The 17,868-nt window shown below is 35.3% G+C and overlaps 1 protein-coding gene across 1 annotated transcript in view; it reads left to right on the top strand.

The window, feature by feature from the left end:
• The window catches only part of LOC114651130 (cilia- and flagella-associated protein 47-like), a 622,279-nt gene that overhangs the window by 158,928 nt on the left and 445,483 nt on the right, over nt 1-17,868 (top strand). Inside the window, 1 exon segment of the mRNA XM_051927333.1 lies at nt 16,149-16,364. Within this exon segment, the coding sequence (XP_051783293.1) occupies nt 16,149-16,364 (216 nt within the window).

Below are 17,868 nucleotides of genomic sequence, written 5' to 3'. Positions count from 1 at the left end.
CAGGAGCAGAGACTGTCATAAAGGCAGAGGAAAATCAATAGGGCTGTTTGGCTTTTAAGTATGCGAAGCACCGCGGCACAAAGCTGTTGAAGGCGGCAGCTCACACCCCCTCCGTCAAGAGCACAGAAAGAGAGAGAGAGACAGAGAAAAACAAGCAAGCAAAAATCAATACGTGCCCTTCGAGCTTTTAAGTATGCGAAGCACCGTGCAGCATGTCGTTTCAGGAAGCAGCTGCACAAAAGATAGCAACATGAAGATAATCTTTCAGCATTTTTAGACTAGCGTCCGTATCGTCTAGGTGTGCGAACAGCCCCCCTGCTCAATCCCCCTACGTCAGGATCAGAGAAAGTCAGCGCAAGAGAAAGAGAAATGTAAGCTGGGTAGCTTCTCAGCCATCTGCCAATAGCGTCCCTTGTATGAAATCAACTGGGCAAACCAAATGAGGAAGCATGTACCAGAAATTAAAAGACCCATTGTCCGCAGAAACCCGCGAAGCAGCGAAAAATCCACGATATATATTTAAATATGCTTACATATAAAATCCGCGATGGAGTGAAGCCGCGAAAGGCGAAGCGCGATATAGCGAGGGATTACTGTATATATATATATATATATATATATATACTAGCAAAATACCCGCGCTTCGCAGCGGAGAAGTAGTGTGTTAAAGAGGTTATGAAAAAAAAAGGAAACATTTTAAAAATAACGTAACATGATTGTCAATGTAATTGTGTTGTCATTGTTATGAGTGTTGCTGTGTTTTATATATATAAAATACACACACACACATATAAACATATATATACATATACATATACACATATATATACATATCTACATATATATATATATATATATATATACATATACACATCCACATATCAACATATATATATACACATATATACACACACACACGCTTTATGGGTGATGATTGTTTTACTCTTTTTATCTTTATTTTATTTTATTGTAGAATCAACTCCTATCTGCGCACAGCAGGGCAGCCGTGGGCGGATGCGTATGGTGTATTCACTCCATGTTATCGTGCATTGCGCTGTCAGTGGTATTTTGATAAAAGAATTTGAACAACATATAAGAAGCGTATAAATTATTTAACAGTAAAACATTACCATTTAAGAAGTAAAGTTACATTAAGTACTACTGCAGTGCCTTCGGGTATACCTCATTTTTTGTTTGCCCATTACATGCTTAAATGTATACATTTTTTGGTGCACCTACCCGAGAACACGCGACATATAACCGAGCGTGGGAGAAGCATGGATTTTAAACACGCGTTGAGTTCATCTGCTAGTCTCCCTCGTGGAATAACTGGTAATGTTTGACTAAAATCTACAGCGAGTAAAACGACATTACCTCCTATTTTATTTTTTACGATCTCTGAGATCTTGCTTTTTTCGGTTCAAGGCTTCATAAGCTCTTTTATGTTGTATGGTGTACTTATCCCAAACTATCATCTTTGAATGTTGCAAGACTTTCGCCTTGTATGTAGATCGGGGTAATTACATTCATTGCATTCCTAGTCTGAATCACAATCTGATTGTATGGGTGGTTACCTGGCACTGTAGGGTTGCCACCCGTCCTTTAAAATACGGAATCGTGCCGCGTTTAAGAATGAAATTGCGCGTCCCGTTTTGAATCAATACTGGACGGGATGTATCCCGTATTTTTTTTATCATTTTTTTTTTAAAGCAGCGTCTCATGCAAATCATCCCACACGCATTTTATGAAGATGCCTCCTTTCCTACTTTTGATTGGGTAATACTTGATGTCATCGTTAGTTTGATTGGTGTTTTTAACTGTCCAGTGAGGAGGGCGTGTCTTTTAAGTACAGTCTGCAAAGTGTTGGCACTGAGATGTGGCGTCAGCGCCATAGTTGAAGCCCCTAACGTTGCGGTCAGCAAGTCGGCTAACATCCGCCATGTGCCGTCTTTCAGTTGCGAGAAGCAGATCATAGAATGGTTGAAACTGTTGCCCCTAACGTTGCGCCACGGCGTGTGGTTCGTTTATACCTCGTGTGTTCTCATTAAACTTTTATCTCGCGAATATGTTATTGCAATCCGCAGCGGGAGCGTTTCTATAAACTTAATTTAAACTTACGTTTTACACCGTGCTTTGTTTCCCTTATGAACATGCTTGTATGCTTAACTCGCTCCGTTCTCAATTGTTTAATTAATTTTTTGCTCTTCGCTGTTTGCGGCTGTTCCTCCATTTCCCCCTACTTCGTTCTTTTATCTCGCGAATATGTTATTGCAATCCTTAACGGGAGCGTTTCAATAAACTGATTGAAAATAGTTTTGCATTTACCTTTTTAGTAAAAGGCGAGCTTTTAAGCCTGAGAAATCACCCCGTAAATGCACACGTTTAATTGCACATGTGTTAATATGTATGCTTACACAGTATTAAAAGACAGTCAAAAATTAACGTCATTTACCTTCGTTCCCGCGTGTGACTCGTGCTGTAAATGTCTTCCTTGTTTTTAGTTCACGTGATTACGTAGGAGGCGTGATGACGCGATACGTGACTCCGCCTCCTCCATTACAGTGTATGGACAAAAAATATGTTCCAGTTATGACCATTACGCTTTGAATTTCGAAATGAAACCTGCCTAACTTTTGTAAGTAAGCTGTAAGGAATGAGCCTGCCAAATTTCAGCCTTCTACCTACACGGGAAGTTGGAGAATTAGTGATGAGTGAGTCAGTGAGTGAGTGAGTCAGTCAGTCAGTGAGGGCTTTGCCTTTTATTAGTATATATATATATATATATATATATATAATCCAGTGTCTCTATGTCTGTCTGCTTTTCATGAGCGAACTACTTAATGGATTTAGATTTAGTTTTTTTTCTATAATTTGCTTGAACATTCCAGTTGATTTTGTGAGTTCTCTCATTGCGCTATGTATTCTAGTTCGGTTGCGGCACTGATTTATTTGTGCAAATCTGAAAGAGACGCAGTGGGCCAAGGGAAGGGGGGCGAGGCCTTCCTCACTCATGAACCAGCCTGGGGTCGTATCTTACATCCGCTTAGCTAGTGAATGAGAAATCTACTTAACAGATTTAGATTGGGTTTTTTTCTAGAATTTGCTTGAACATTCTGGTTAATTTTGCAACTTCTCTCATCATGCTATGAATCATAGTTTGCTTGCAGGAGTGATATATTTGTGCTAATCCAAGACAGAGGCTGTGAGTCGAGGGGAGGGGGAAGCATGATGTCAGGAGTGGGGAGTCGGTCTACATCTGTGTTTTGAAGCGTAACTTGCTACCGCTTAGCTAGCGATACCTTTTTGTTTATTGATCTTTAAAGTTTGTCTTGTTTCATTACTACGTGGGTGGAGCTGTGTGGAATGGATAGTATTTAATATTATCGTAGGAGCCAAACACAAGTATATGAGAAAAAATGATGCAGCCGATCACAAATTGTGCTCTCTCCTTTCCTTGAACATGATATAATTTGTGAATCTGTGAATTTCCCCTTGGGATTAATAAAGTATCTATCTATCTATCTATCTATCTATCTATCTATCTATCTATCTATCTATCTATCTATCTATCTATCTATCTATCTATCTATCTATCTATCTATCTATCTATCTATCTATCTATCTATCTATCTATCTATCTATCTAAGAGGTTAAAGTAATATCAAAAAGATGTGTATTTATGTAGATCATGGTTTCTGTCAGATGAACAAGTGTTAGTACGTCTGCTTATAGTTTTCTAATTTTAGAATACTGGTTAAGTAAGAAGCACACTCACTTTCTCAGAGGATCAGTGTTTGGTACTCATCCTGCAGAGTTGTCTTATGCAGTTCAGATACTTAATCCCACCGCCTACAGAATATAATATTATAACCAAGTGTTATTGGATTTAAAATATTTCTTTATTTTTAGTTAAATTGCTTTACAGTCTCTATTATGTTTAGGATGCATTAGTTCCACTTTACTTTTGGTTTCAGTCCATGGAAATTGCTAATGTAATTCAATTATTAAAATGCAGGAGACTGATGCTGCATACTTTGTTAGCACAGCTGGTGGGATGGAAGCAACTGTGACATCAATGGCCTTTAGAAAAATATGATCTTTTAGAAAAGCTAAAAGAGTGATTTTACTTTATTGAACAACACATTCCATAAAACGAAATGAAATTAGACTAATTTAAACAGTCTGATCTATTTGATTAGGTAGTAGGTTAAATTGTACTTTGGTTACAGTTGTACCTTAAAGTAAGCTAGAATATCTGCTTAAACAGTTAAGTTCAAATCTCCACTATTTCCTGTCTAAAGAAATGCTTCCTGTTTTCGATAGAACTATGAAGTGGATGAGACAAGAATACAGCTTTTGAATTAAAAGTACACAGAGAAATATTTGAAGAAAACTAAACATGCATATTAACTCTAAAACCTCATCAAACTTGTGAATAATTTTGGAGGGTGCATATATAAATATACATATATATGGTATTCTGCGGTGGGTTGGCACCCTGCCCGGGATTGGTTCCTGCCTTGTGCCCTGTGTTGGCTGGGATTGGCTCCAGCAGACCCCCGTGACCCTGTGTTCGGATTCAGCGGGTTGGAACATGGATGGATGGATGGATATATGGTATTTATGCACAACTCACACATATACATAGAAGCTAACCCAACCAGTGTTACAGCCTTCTTTACACCTGACGGCAAGCATTTAATAAGTAGATTATATGAGTTAAGGCATTTGCATATACAGACCACAGTAACACATTGAATAATATTTGAACTTCATGACTGCCTAAAATAGCCTGGTGACACAGTGGTTTATGCACCTTAGAGAGTCCTGGCTTTGAACCCAGAGCCAAGAATTTACTTTTTGGTGTTTGTACACACTGCTTCAAGCTGCATGGACATTTCTCTAGGAACTTTGCTATACCTCTTGCATTAAAAAGATATTTTAGGTTAATTAGTGACTGTAAATTGACCCAGTGTGATTTCAGTGTTATGCTCAGTGCAGCTGGGATAGGGTCATGCACCTTGAGTAGAGTAAGACAAATGGATAATGGAGAGATCAATAAATATGCACTAAAAGAGACAATTTATTCTTTTTAGCCTGTTCAGTAGCATCTCTTAATTAGTTATGTAATTGCTATAAGCCTCCTAGCCATTTTGGCTTTCTTGAATGACTAATTTTTACAGTACTGTCTCCCATTATTGTTTTCTCACATTTGATGGAGAAGGGTTATTTTAAGACTATTCAAAAGGTCACTTAGTATTATTGAGGAACAGTCTGTGTATTTTAACAATAACTTGAAACAAATAAAAGTTTGAAAAGTTCAAAAAATATAAAAAGTCATAACTTATCCATAAGTAATCTAAATGCTTTTTCCTTTAATGTAAGTAAATACTAGATCCTTATGAATAATTGTATGTGTTGTTTTCATAATTTATACATAAGCACTCAAAATGCATTTTCCTTTGATGCAAGTGCATACTACTTACTAATGAATATTGTATCTGTTCTTTTAAGATGAATTCTATTATTCAATGAATTATTGAAAACTGCCCATCTTTCTTGTGTGTTTTTAGTTTATCCAAGTTTAGAATAATTTTATTAATTATTTTACATTTTTTTGCTGTAAGATCACATAACAGAAGTTTATACTAAAGGCTTTGTAATATTTTTCAACCACAAAATAGAATAAAGTGACATGGATAAATATGCCTGATTTCACATACTCCTTACATTGAAGTTTTAATGTGTATGAGCAATAACTAATCTTCTTCTTCTGAGAGCATTAGGCAGTTATATTTAGTTGTGTGTACGAGGTTTTAGCAAAACTAATACTTCTCCTTCTTCTCTCTATTGTCCTATTTTACTAATGGTAAATTAGTTTCTAAAGGTTACTGCAACATATCTATTTTTAAAGCTCAAATTCAAGTTTATGAATATTAGGAAGAGGTGTCTTTTACATTTTTTCTGTCAAGAATGGTTTTATGTGTTTAACAGTGACTCTCAGCTTAGCTGGAAATAAGAGGCCATACAAGATTGTTGCAGTATGGAGTCAGTACCTAACTACATTGTTTCAGTGGTTGCTACAAAAATGTCTGAGAAAATTGTACATCTGATTGTTTCAAAAACAATGTCTTGCTTCTGCATGGCATGGAATAACACATTTTCGTTTTTCCAAAATTTTTTCAAATCTAATGATGAAAACACTCAGAGAACATTTACTAGGCAAGCTGTGTTCTCTTTCAAATTCTGGATTCCCTAATGATGTCTGCCTGGATTTTAATAATAAATTTTGACATGTATTTCATGGGATTTCCACTTTATAACCCCTTCAAAAATTTCAAGAATTCTAACATTCTTTATTCTCTTTCTGTCTTCATAATATGTTAATTATAAAAAGTTTTACTTTCATAAGTCGGTCACCATTTCATTTATGGTGTATGCTATAAGTTCCAGGTATTCAATGTGGTTTGTTAATATTTGCATTACATAATTCACCAGGTGCAGTATATTAATCTTATTCTCAAATTTACATTTCTTTTTTTATACTTTTTACTAATTTTTGCTAGAAACAGTTTTTCTAGTAGCCAAGGCAAGATTAAGTCAACCCACATACCCACAGCTGATCATACGTCAAACAATTGAGTGGCTAGGTCATTTCGAGTTGCAAATACTCGATCATTTTATGGAGCAGAAAGGGTCCCCCAAATTATTTGGTCGCACAAATACTCCAATCATTTCAACATGTGTGGAGGGGGGATCTTGGTGAAAAGGCCCCTTGTCATTATGGGCCCCTGGGCATGCAGCCAGAATGCCATGATGGTAGATCTGCTCCTGTTGGTAGTATTTCACTTCATCTTTTATTTTATGCCTTGTGTCATTCACTTCATTCATTCATTCATTCTTTTCATTCATATCTATGACCAATTCAATTATCAACTTAATGAAATAGGGAATATTATGTGTATAGTCTTTTATCTTTTATTCAGGGACATCTCCTAGTCAGTTGGTTATAGCATAAGAGTTTCAGACAAAGATGACAAAATGAGCCCCTGATTTGATGGCAAAATGAGCCCCTGATGAATGTGAGGAGTCTTCACTACTGTCCTTGAATAACATTATATCTAGCAATAATATCTCTCAAGAATTTTCTTTTTTTTTCTTTTCATTGTCCAGATGTCATTACAATCAGAATTTAATCTTTTGGCTACATGCGAAACACCTCAACTGTTTTTTAATTCACACCATCCTCATCACAAACATGAAGAATAAGGTAGCAAGACTGTAGTTCAGATACATAAAATGAGGTTTGGAATTGTGTTGCAGAAATGAACAGTGCAGTCTGAACCAAAGTTAGCGAGCATATTTTAGAAATACCATAAGTTGGAGTGTAACTAGAGTGAGGCTTCAGCAATAAAATAGAAGTGATGCATCTTATACACTTGGCATAGAGGAGTATGATAAACCATTGAGGCTGTCTGAAATTCAACAAGCTATAAATTCGCAACAGGTTGAGAAAGCTAACTGTTAAGCTAATGCCATTAATGCTTATTATCTTTAAGAAAACTAGAAAATAGAAATAAACCTATAAAAAAATTTCCTGACAAATAAGGTGGTTAGACCTTATTATTAGACAGTAATATAAACATTCCCTTTCCTCTCTTTGCAAAATTTATTTTTAAGAACTTTTTTTCTTAATATCATTTAAATATGCTCTCCACCAGGTAGCTAAATTAACAACAGCCATCATTAGGAAATTAGGAAGCCTTTATTGCCATTGTACCAGTACAATGAAATTGTGAATCATTAAAACCAAAATTTGGGAAAACTAATTATTTCATCTGAATAAAATACAAAAATCCTTTATATATTTCATAAATAAAAGCAAATTCAGAAGGTTAATTTCTGTATTGGCACATTAAAACTGAAAGCAGCATGCTCAGTGTATCTTTAAGAGTCCAGTTAGTGGCAAGATTTTGCCTTTGAAGAACAAATTGATTTGAGTGAGATCATAAGACACATAGGTACTACAGGACCAATTTGGGAAATATTGTGGAGTTCAGGAAGTTAGAGAAGGGAAGAGTGAGTCTACAAGCAGAAATATAACATAATATCCTCAAATTTACTTCATCCAATTCAGACTCTCGAAGGGAATGGGGATTCTCACACCAGCACTGGGCACAAGGCTGTTTTGCAAGGTTCTCTCACTTACACACACCTAATTTTGCATACCACATTGGCAGATTTTTTTGTTAAATAAAATCAAAATTAGGCAATGAGAAGATTCTGGATTTGAATTCAGGATACTGTTGTGAAGCAATAATGTTAATTATTTTCCCACTATCTCACCCTAAGCAAAAATATTTAGGTCATAATTATTTTTTCTTTAACGTAAGTCCACTGTTTTTGTATTATATACATTAAAAGTAATGCCTGCAGGGCCCAAATACAAGTACTGTTTCAGCACATTTAATTTCAACAGCGTTACCTAAATTCCTTCTGGTGATGAAATCACATTTCATAGAAGAAAAAATAACAGTGGCAGGAGTGTGCAACACTTTCTTTGAACCGTAGTTAGCCTACAATTTTCCACTATGACCTACTGTGTTTAAAGCATTTCTGCAATATAACTTGCCACTGTCGTGGTGTCTGTTTTTGTTAATACTAAAGATAAGAATGTAATTCACATTAAATTAACTATTGTGTGGGGTGGTAGCACCAACTAATGGCAGAAAGGAAAACAGTTTGAAAAAAAATTTGGCTAAAAAATAATGCTAACCTTTTCTGATATGAATGAATGAGTGTTTTGATGGTTTTCATTGCAACACATTTTGTTACAATAAATGATATACCGAGTTATATGCATAAATATACCTAATTTCTTATGTGTACAAAGTATTGTAATTGCTTGGTCATGGAGTACCGTACCTCCAATGCTTTAACAAATTAAAAAGTGTCTCTCTATTATAAAAAAAATCCTGGAGAGAAACAGTAGGGTGTCGAGACGTGATCTTCACGTTAAGATCACGGAAGACAGTTAAAAGACCCGCAAGATCCTTAAACATGAGACATTGTGCTAAGAGATTGACCCAGGACCATCTCACAATGACATAGAACATGAGACTCTTGCAAGACACGCCCTACTTACAATCAATATCAAATAAGACAACGGGGCAGCAAAACATTCAGTCTTGTGAAGGATTTGAGCACACACAGATCCAGGGTCTCAGCACATATAAAGCATATAAGGACAATACTTATAAATGAAATGTCGACAACTAAGTGAAGAAGAAAGCAGCGTGGAGAAAAGAGACTCAAAAGCATTGGAGAGAAAAAAGAGCAAAAAAGAAAAAATAATCTAGGTGCAAATTCAGAAAATAAGGCAAGTAATTATCAGCCCGTAACAAGTGGAATTGAAACAAAGCACGTCCAATCGGGCTCAGAATTAAAAGACAGAGTAAAAGACAAAGTAGAACTTCATAAACACATTCAGAAACGTTGGCGCTATACACATGCAGAGCAGATTATGAAAGCAGTGGAATTTGAAAAGCTCAAAAAAAAAATGTATGCGTGATACAAATGTGGAGAAAGTTAAAGAATATGAAAGTAGGAAAATTAGAAAGTATAAAAAAAGAAAGTAAAGATCTCAGTAGCGCAAACAAATGGAAATTATTACTCGAAAAAGGGAAAATAATCACCACAGACCAGGTGTCATTGAAAAAAAGCAGGACAAAGCGTGGTCAGAAATAAAAGACAGAGTAGAAAACAAAGTAAAACGTCATAAAGAGGTTACAAAACAAAGGGGCCAAACACATGCAGAGCAGGTTAGAGATAATAAAAACTGGAATTCAAAACACTCAAAAAAAAAATGTAGGCGCGAAACACATGCAGAGCAAGATACAGAATATGAAAGCAGGAAAAAACGACGGTGTTAAAAAAAGAAAGTAAACATCGCATTAGCACAAAAAAAGAAAAATTATTACTTGGAGAAATAACTAAAAGGTGAATAGAGATCGAATATATGGACACAGGTGATATGTCAGAAGTATGTAAATATTGTAAGTTTAAGTCAGAGAATTTCAAAAACGTGTTTTACCTCACATGCATTTATTGGTTACTTTGCAAAAAATACAATTAACTGCTGATGATGTAGATTGCTTTGTCTGTGCTGAAATTCCAAAAAGAGAAACCTATCCTGAATTATGGTACAAAGTCATTAAACACATGTCTCACTGACCTCATTTAATAGATTCAGCATATTGGGACTCAGAAGATTCCAAATATTGTTTTTACATAAGTTCTGAAATAAAAGTGAAACTAATGAAATAGCAACAATTCAAAGAAAAAAAAAATCTTAAAAGTGTATATCCGGAAAACCAAACACGGGGGTTGGCGAATGAAGCCCCCTAGTATTTTTTAAATTTACAGTTCAATGTAACTTGTTCATAGAATACACTCACCATAATCCAATAAACCCAATACAGTCATATATTATGTGGCTTCTCCAACAGTCATACTAAAATTTCTCTTCCTCACAATCCAAAAGAGAAACAAAAAGAGAATGAATATATTAAATTGTAGTTAGTCACACCAGTTAAAGTGGCTACTGAGTTTGCAGAAACAAACACATGCACTGACAACTTTAAATGCTACTGGAGAATAGAATTAATATGAGGCTGTCAAACGCTGAAAACATTTGTAAATTGTTTTATTGTAGTATAAATTTAATGTCCTCAAATTTGTACTAATACAGGACATTATTGTCCCATTGTACTAGTCAACATGGGTGAGGATTCTTGTATTTAAAAAATTAATGTAATAGGCAGATGTGGTGTTTGTTTTCACTATAAGTGATATTAAGGATGTACTGTTTCATCACGTGCTGCCTAAAAAAGGGAAATTAATGCTTATAGTCATCATGAGGCTGTTTGATACTGTAGGTTAGGTTAGGTAGACTTTATTATCCCAGAGCCAGAGAAGTGTGTTTGTAGGAGGAAAGTACAAAAACAGAAGACATTGTTACAGAGATCCCAATACATAAGCAAAGACACAACATTTGACAAAAATGTTATTGCATAAACACACACTCAAGATTAGTACAAAAAAGAATAATTACTTACAACAGTACTCAAAACAATAATACAGAATTTAAGTTTAACTCAGTATCCCTACTAGTAACATAATTTAAAATGCTTATAACCCTAGAAATAAAAGAGTTCTTGAGCCTGTAGCTCTTTACCTTTGGAAACCTAAATCTGCAGGCTGATGGCAGCAGCTAGAACTCATAGAAAATAGGATGTCTACTGTCTGACAGAATTGAGTTGGCTTTCTTTCTAACCTGTTTGCAGTAAATTTCAGTGAAAGAGGTCTGCCGTGAGCCAATAATTTTACTGCTAATTTTTATAATGTTGTTAAGATGGATTATATTCCTATTTCTCAGGGTGCCAAACCAACAGATAAAAGCAAATGTAACAATGGATTCAATAAAGGATTTATAAAAATGTGTCATTATGGTTTTGTCTACTTAAAAACAACTCAGTTTCCTAAGAAAGAAAAGTCATGACTGCTCCTTTTTACAAATTTGCTCAGTGTTAAGATCAAAGTTTAGTTTGTTATCAATGAATATTCCCAGATATTTGTACCATCTTTACTTTTCCTTTTAATTAAAGTTGAGACATTGGATGGTGAAGAGCACCTGAAATCTACCACCATATCTTTTGTCTTATAAATATTTAGTTGTAAAACAGAGTGATCACACCATTGTACAAACTCATTGACAATAGGTCTGCGCCTGTCTTCCTTATCTTGTAGTAGTAGGGTATTGTTCTGTACTGCATTATGGATGCAATGAGAAGTCTAGCAAAATTATACCTTTTATAAAGTGACACCTTAGCTGACTCAAAAGTTTGCATATTGTATTCTGTTTGGTTAACCAATAAAATGTGTCATTTTGGTTGACTTCACATTGCTTCCTTATCTTGTAAAAGACTCTCAATGCAGAGTCATCAGCAAATTTCAGGATATGTTTGTCTTTGTGTGAACTCCTCCAGTCATTTGTATATAAGATAAACAAAAGTGGAGATAGGCAGCACCGTTGTAGGGTACCAACAGATGTTCTTAGGCTATGAGAGAACTCTTTGTGTTCTGTTTGTTACAAAGTCAAGAATCCAACTCGCCAAGTAAGAGTACAAACGGAGTTGATCAGTTTGTCAATTAAAATGTGTGGCTGGATTGTGTTAAAAGCTGACAAAAAGTCTATAAGCAGCATTCTTGTGTGGTTTTTTGATCCTTCCAAGTGCTCATGCAGTAAATTCAAACATGTTGCTTTGGCATCCTCCACACGCCTCTTTGCTCTGTATGCAAATTGGTCAGGGCCCAGAACAGCCCCATTTTTGTTAAGTGGTTGTCTCTTAATTAACTTCTCAAAAGATTTCACGTTATGAGAAGTTAATGCTGCTGGTCTAAAGGTCCAGTTACTTTTAAGTAGGGGGCATACCTGAAATACAATTTCATTCTAATCCAAGATATTTCTGTCAGTGTGAACTGTATGAAATATAATCTGATACATATACTCTTTTTATTATGGTGTTTTAAACTGAATTCAATTAACTCCATTCTCAACCTTCTGCTATCCTTGTAGCTCAGTTAATACTAATGCAATATTTCTTTCTGACCATTCTTTTATCTTATTAACAGTTTTTCACAGATATCAAATAAATTTTATAAGTTCTTAATGTAAAATAGCAGAAATTACAAAAATTTGTTTTTATAATGATTTAATTTTACAGTAGCATTTACAGTAAGGATTAATCCTATAAACTGTTTAAGTGTGTTAGAAAATGAATGAAGGAAAAAATGAATGTACATCATGTACATGCACATTGTGCTGGTTGTGTCAGGTGCATTATTTTGCCACTGCTGTCCTAAATAATTGAGTTTCTGTTTAAGGAAGACTAAATCATGACCAAGAATATGGTACTGCATTAATGAAGTCCAGGGCATATATTATGACATTGATGAATCTTTTAGGAGTGAGTTAGACCAAGCTATCTAACCTTATTAAATTCCACTTTATTCCTGATATTAAAAATGTGGAGAAACAGTCTTATTCTTTGTTATGTACTGTAGCACCAGTAAGAGTATAAATTGATGGACTAATTATGAAAATTAACTTAAATAATCATCATCTGATGCAATGCAGACTGTGTAGACTGATGTTCTTTCACAGGTGCCTATGTGTTCAGTGTTTTCTACTTTAGATTACTACTGTCATAATGCTTTATTCTAAATAAATTAAAATAAATATAATGTTGCATTTAAAATAATATATGGTTTTATGTTTTATTAGAATCTGATGCATGCAAGTTAATTTTATAAATCGTTCTTGTGGCAGACGGCCAGCTCCCTTACCCGGCAGGGATGCCATCATAATAGAACGACTGGGGAAGAGAGCTTGAATAGGGTGTTACCTCTCCTGGATTGCTAGGTGGCAGCCCCCCTGGGTAGCTACAGCAACCCGGATTCCCACAGGGCATGCTAGGACTTGGGGTTTGTGGGCTCAGCCCTGTTGGGTTCTGGGGGTGCTGCCAGGGTGGTGCTGCAGGGACTGGGGAGCCCCCACCTCACCTTGAAGAGCTTCTTGACCATGCTACCTGGCCACTGGAAGTACTCCTGGATGTCACATAAAATAAGCCCGCTGATAGAGTTCTAGGAGCCAGAGTTGAGAGGAAGAAGATGAAGCTTGATGGGAGGAGTGGAGGCAGAGAGAAAGGGACAAGTGAAGAAGAAAAAGGGTATTGTTGTGTGCTGCTTTGATTGTACTGTGTTTTGGTGGTGGGAAACTATTGGGAAGAGATTCCCACAGCCAAAATGAAAAGCCTTTGTTTGCAGAGACTGTATCTGTCTGTGTTGGGTGTCGGGGAGCTGGAGGGTCCCCTTCAGGCCACATTCTATAATAACGAAGGATTTAAAATGTCTGTTTTTTACAATAAACAATTAATGCATGGGTCTCTGAGCATGGGTGTATATTCTTTAGTGAAGTGGTCTACAATTTTGTACCCTTCACTCATCATTATCAGAAAGATTTCTTGGTAATCTCTGAGTTATACTGTTGTGTATCATCTTAACTGTGGTAATAAATATTTCTAATCAAACATTTTTAAATGATCTTTTTTATATAAATTTAACCAACTGTTTCATAATAATAAACAAAAAGATTAAAATAAACACATGTTGATTGTTTCATAATAATTAAAAAATATTAAAATAAGCATATGTTGCATAAAATGTTTCTCTATGTATTGAAAATAGTGACCCAACAATTCAGTGTCTTTGTTTGAAGTAGTACCACTGTAGATATGAGCTCCTGAAATTATCCTTTGAAATACAGTAATCCCTCCTCCATCGCGGGGGTTGCGTTCCAGAGCCACCCGCGAAATAAGAAAATCCGCGAAGTAGAAACCATATGTTTATATGGTTATTTTTATATTGTCATGCTTGGGTCACAGATTTGCGCAGAAACACAGGTGTTTGTAGAGAGACAGGAACGTTATTCAAACACTGCAAACAAACATTTGTCTCTTTTTCAAAAGTTTAAACTGTGCTCCATGACAAGACATAGATGACAGTTCTGTCTCACAATTAAAAGAATGCAAACATATCTCTTCAAAGGAGTGCGCGTCAGGAGCACTGAATGTCCGAAAGTGAGAGAAAACCAAACAAATCAATAGGGCTGTTTGGCTTTTAAGTATGCGAAGCACCGCCGGTACAAAGCTGTTGAAGGCGGCAGCTCACACCCCCTCCGTCAGGAGCAGGGAGAGAGAGAGAGAGAGAGAGACAGAGGAAAACAAACAGTGAAAAATCAATACGTGCCCTTTGAGCTTTTAAGTATGCGAAGCACCGTGCAGCATGTCGCTTCAGGAAGCAGCTGCACACAGAAGGTAGCAACGTGAAGATAATCTTTCAGCATTTTTAGACGAGCGTCCGTAGCGTCTAGGTGTGCGAACAGCCCCCCTGCTCACACCCCCTACGTCAGGATCAGAGAAAGTCAGCGCAAGAGAGAGAGAGAGAGAGAGAGAGAGAGAGAGAGAGAGAGAGAGAGAGAGAAAGAAAAGTAAGTTGGGTAGCTTCTCAGCCATCTGCCAATAGCGTCCCTTGTATGAAATCAACTGGGCAAACCAACTGAGGAAGCATGTACCAGAAATTAAAAGACCCATTGTCCTCAGAAATCCGCGAAGCAGCAAAAAATCCGCGATATATATTTATATATGCTTACATATAAAATCCGCGATAGAGTGAAGCCGCGAAAGGCGAAGCGCGATATAGCGAGGGATCACTGTAATGGAAAACTTTAAGTCAAATATCAGATTGTTACACTCTTAAGAGATTGTGGAAATTAATCTTATATTTGTGTGCTGAAAGACATAGCTAAATACAACAAACTGTCTTTTAGCTTCGGTTTGTGAAGGAATAAAATGCCATTCTACTGTAGAATTTGCTGCTGCAATATATAGATAGATAGATAGATAGATAGATAGATAGATAGATAGATAGATAGATAGATAGATAGATAGATAGATAGATAGATAGATACTATAACTCATTGTTTAAAAATATTTGCAAGCCATCTAGGTCGTGAGGCAATAAGTTACTATTGTACAGTACAAAAACTATTAATCTTTTCTGCTGGGATAAGGTTCATTGTTGGAATTTAATTATTTAGGTTTTGCCAAACATAATGCATAATATTTGACTTTATCACATCTCTCCAAGAAATATTCAGATATTCTTACAGTTGTATTTTTGACCATCCTGTTAATCTGTGACAAAATATATAAGTTCTAGGTAGACATATTATTTCAAATGTCTGGGGTGAAAACAAGCATGATGTTAGGAAGTATTACATAGTGTGTATGCTGTATAAAGATGTGGACTAGAATATATACTGATAATACTAATAAATTTAAGGAACACAGTGAATGTTATTTCAAGTTCAGAAAAGACATGAACAAGTGCATTTTGTGTTATTTAGGTTCCTTCTCATAATCTGTTATTTGGATTTATATAAAACCAAAATAAACTTTTTGTTTAAAATAAAGCAGTTATACAGTAATTTTCAGATTAAAACCTCTTTTTTTAATTTTAATTTTCAGTGATGTATGCAAAAATCAGTCATCGGGTCCATCAGTTCGAAAGTCTTCATTTCGTTCAGGTCGAGGAAAAGAATCTAACACTATTTATGACATGCTGTTCCATCTGAGTGGCCAAGTGTTACAAGGAATTACTACAACACAAGCATTGCCCACTGACCATACAAAGCGAGTTCTTCAGCTTCACTGGCAGCACTCCAGCCTAATCACCTTTCTAAAGTAAGGCTAGGCTGTATTTTTATTTTTAATATTTTTTTAATGTATTATAACTGGTGCCACAGTGTAGTATAGTAACTATTGCTTCCTTACAGCTTCTGAGACTTGATTTGTCTGATTCAAAATTCTGTAAAGTTGTTACATTCTTAATGTATCTCTTTGGGTTCTCTTATGGCACTCTGCTTTGCTACAGCACCCCCCAAATGTATATACATGTTATGATATTTGTCAAATTTGAATTCACCTGGCATGATGTACATATGTGTGATCCTGAATTGGATTAAGCAGGTTTGACAATGTTGTGTTATTTTTTTTTTTTTATATTTTATACTTTATAGAAACATTTTAAATAGTGAAGTCAGAGAACTGCTTGCATTGTTAGAGCTTACTTATCATATTGTAGTTTGTTATTATTTATAAGAAAGTAGCCAGTTTTTTAACTGGAATTTTATGTTTCTAAATTTTTATTAGTCTTGAGATGACTTTTATTTAAATATTGGGACATGTTCATGATAGATTATTTTTCCTTAATGAACTTAAACTATTTTGAATTAATTTGGCTCTGTTTTTTATTTAATATTTTACTAATACATTGGTTACAGTCATACAGTACCAGTCAAAACTTTTCAATTTTTTTGTGGCATTTAAAATAAAATTATTATCTAGGAAATGTGGAAGATTAAATAAAATTTGAATATTGAGCATTATTGGGCACAAATTGATAATTTGAGAAATTTTACTTTCATACAACCTAATCAATCTACTTGACCTTTTGAAATGCAGATCAGAAATGTGTTATAACCAGTATTAGCCTCTATTAGATGCGCCATCCATTATATAGCATCCTTTTTCACCTCTGCCCAACTTTAAACTCTGAATTCATTGTTAATGTGGACATGCTGGTGAATGTAACTAATATAGATACACATGGATCATTGAATTATTTTTAATATTAACACTTTTATGTTAAAGGAATATCGTATCTTCATCTTTATAAATATTTTGGGAATTTTCTGGTTGCAAATATTAATTTTGTGATTTCTTGTCATGATTATCTGCTCACATTACTCTTCTGCTCTCAATAATAATAGACTGTGCTGTCAGAGGCACAAATTTCCTCAAAATCATACTGTACAAACAACATAACACTTTAACTACATATATTTCAAATGCTCTGCAATGATGCTCATGTGGATTCGTAGATAATGATTTTCAAATGTTATAATGTTAACTTTGGTTGTTTACTGTATATACAATTGACTCCCAATAGCAGCGATCTTCAAAATTGCACAGTGTTGTAAACTGAAACCAACTTAATTGAATGGAGCACACATTACAGCTAAAAGTAGAACCTCCCATGTTTCAAACCCACATTTTCCTTCACAGAGCTTAAGGAGCTTTAGCCTACCCTAACAGAAACAATACAAAACAGGATGGAGGTACTGCCTATCCCAAAGAACAAAAATGCACAATCCCACACTTATTTTCAAGATGTCTTTGTACAGTG

This window comes from Erpetoichthys calabaricus, chromosome 4 (genome assembly GCF_900747795.2).
Source record: "Erpetoichthys calabaricus chromosome 4, fErpCal1.3, whole genome shotgun sequence".
Classification (NCBI taxonomy): domain Eukaryota; kingdom Metazoa; phylum Chordata; class Cladistia; order Polypteriformes; family Polypteridae; genus Erpetoichthys; species Erpetoichthys calabaricus.
This window is presented reverse-complemented; position numbering and strand designations above follow the sequence as displayed.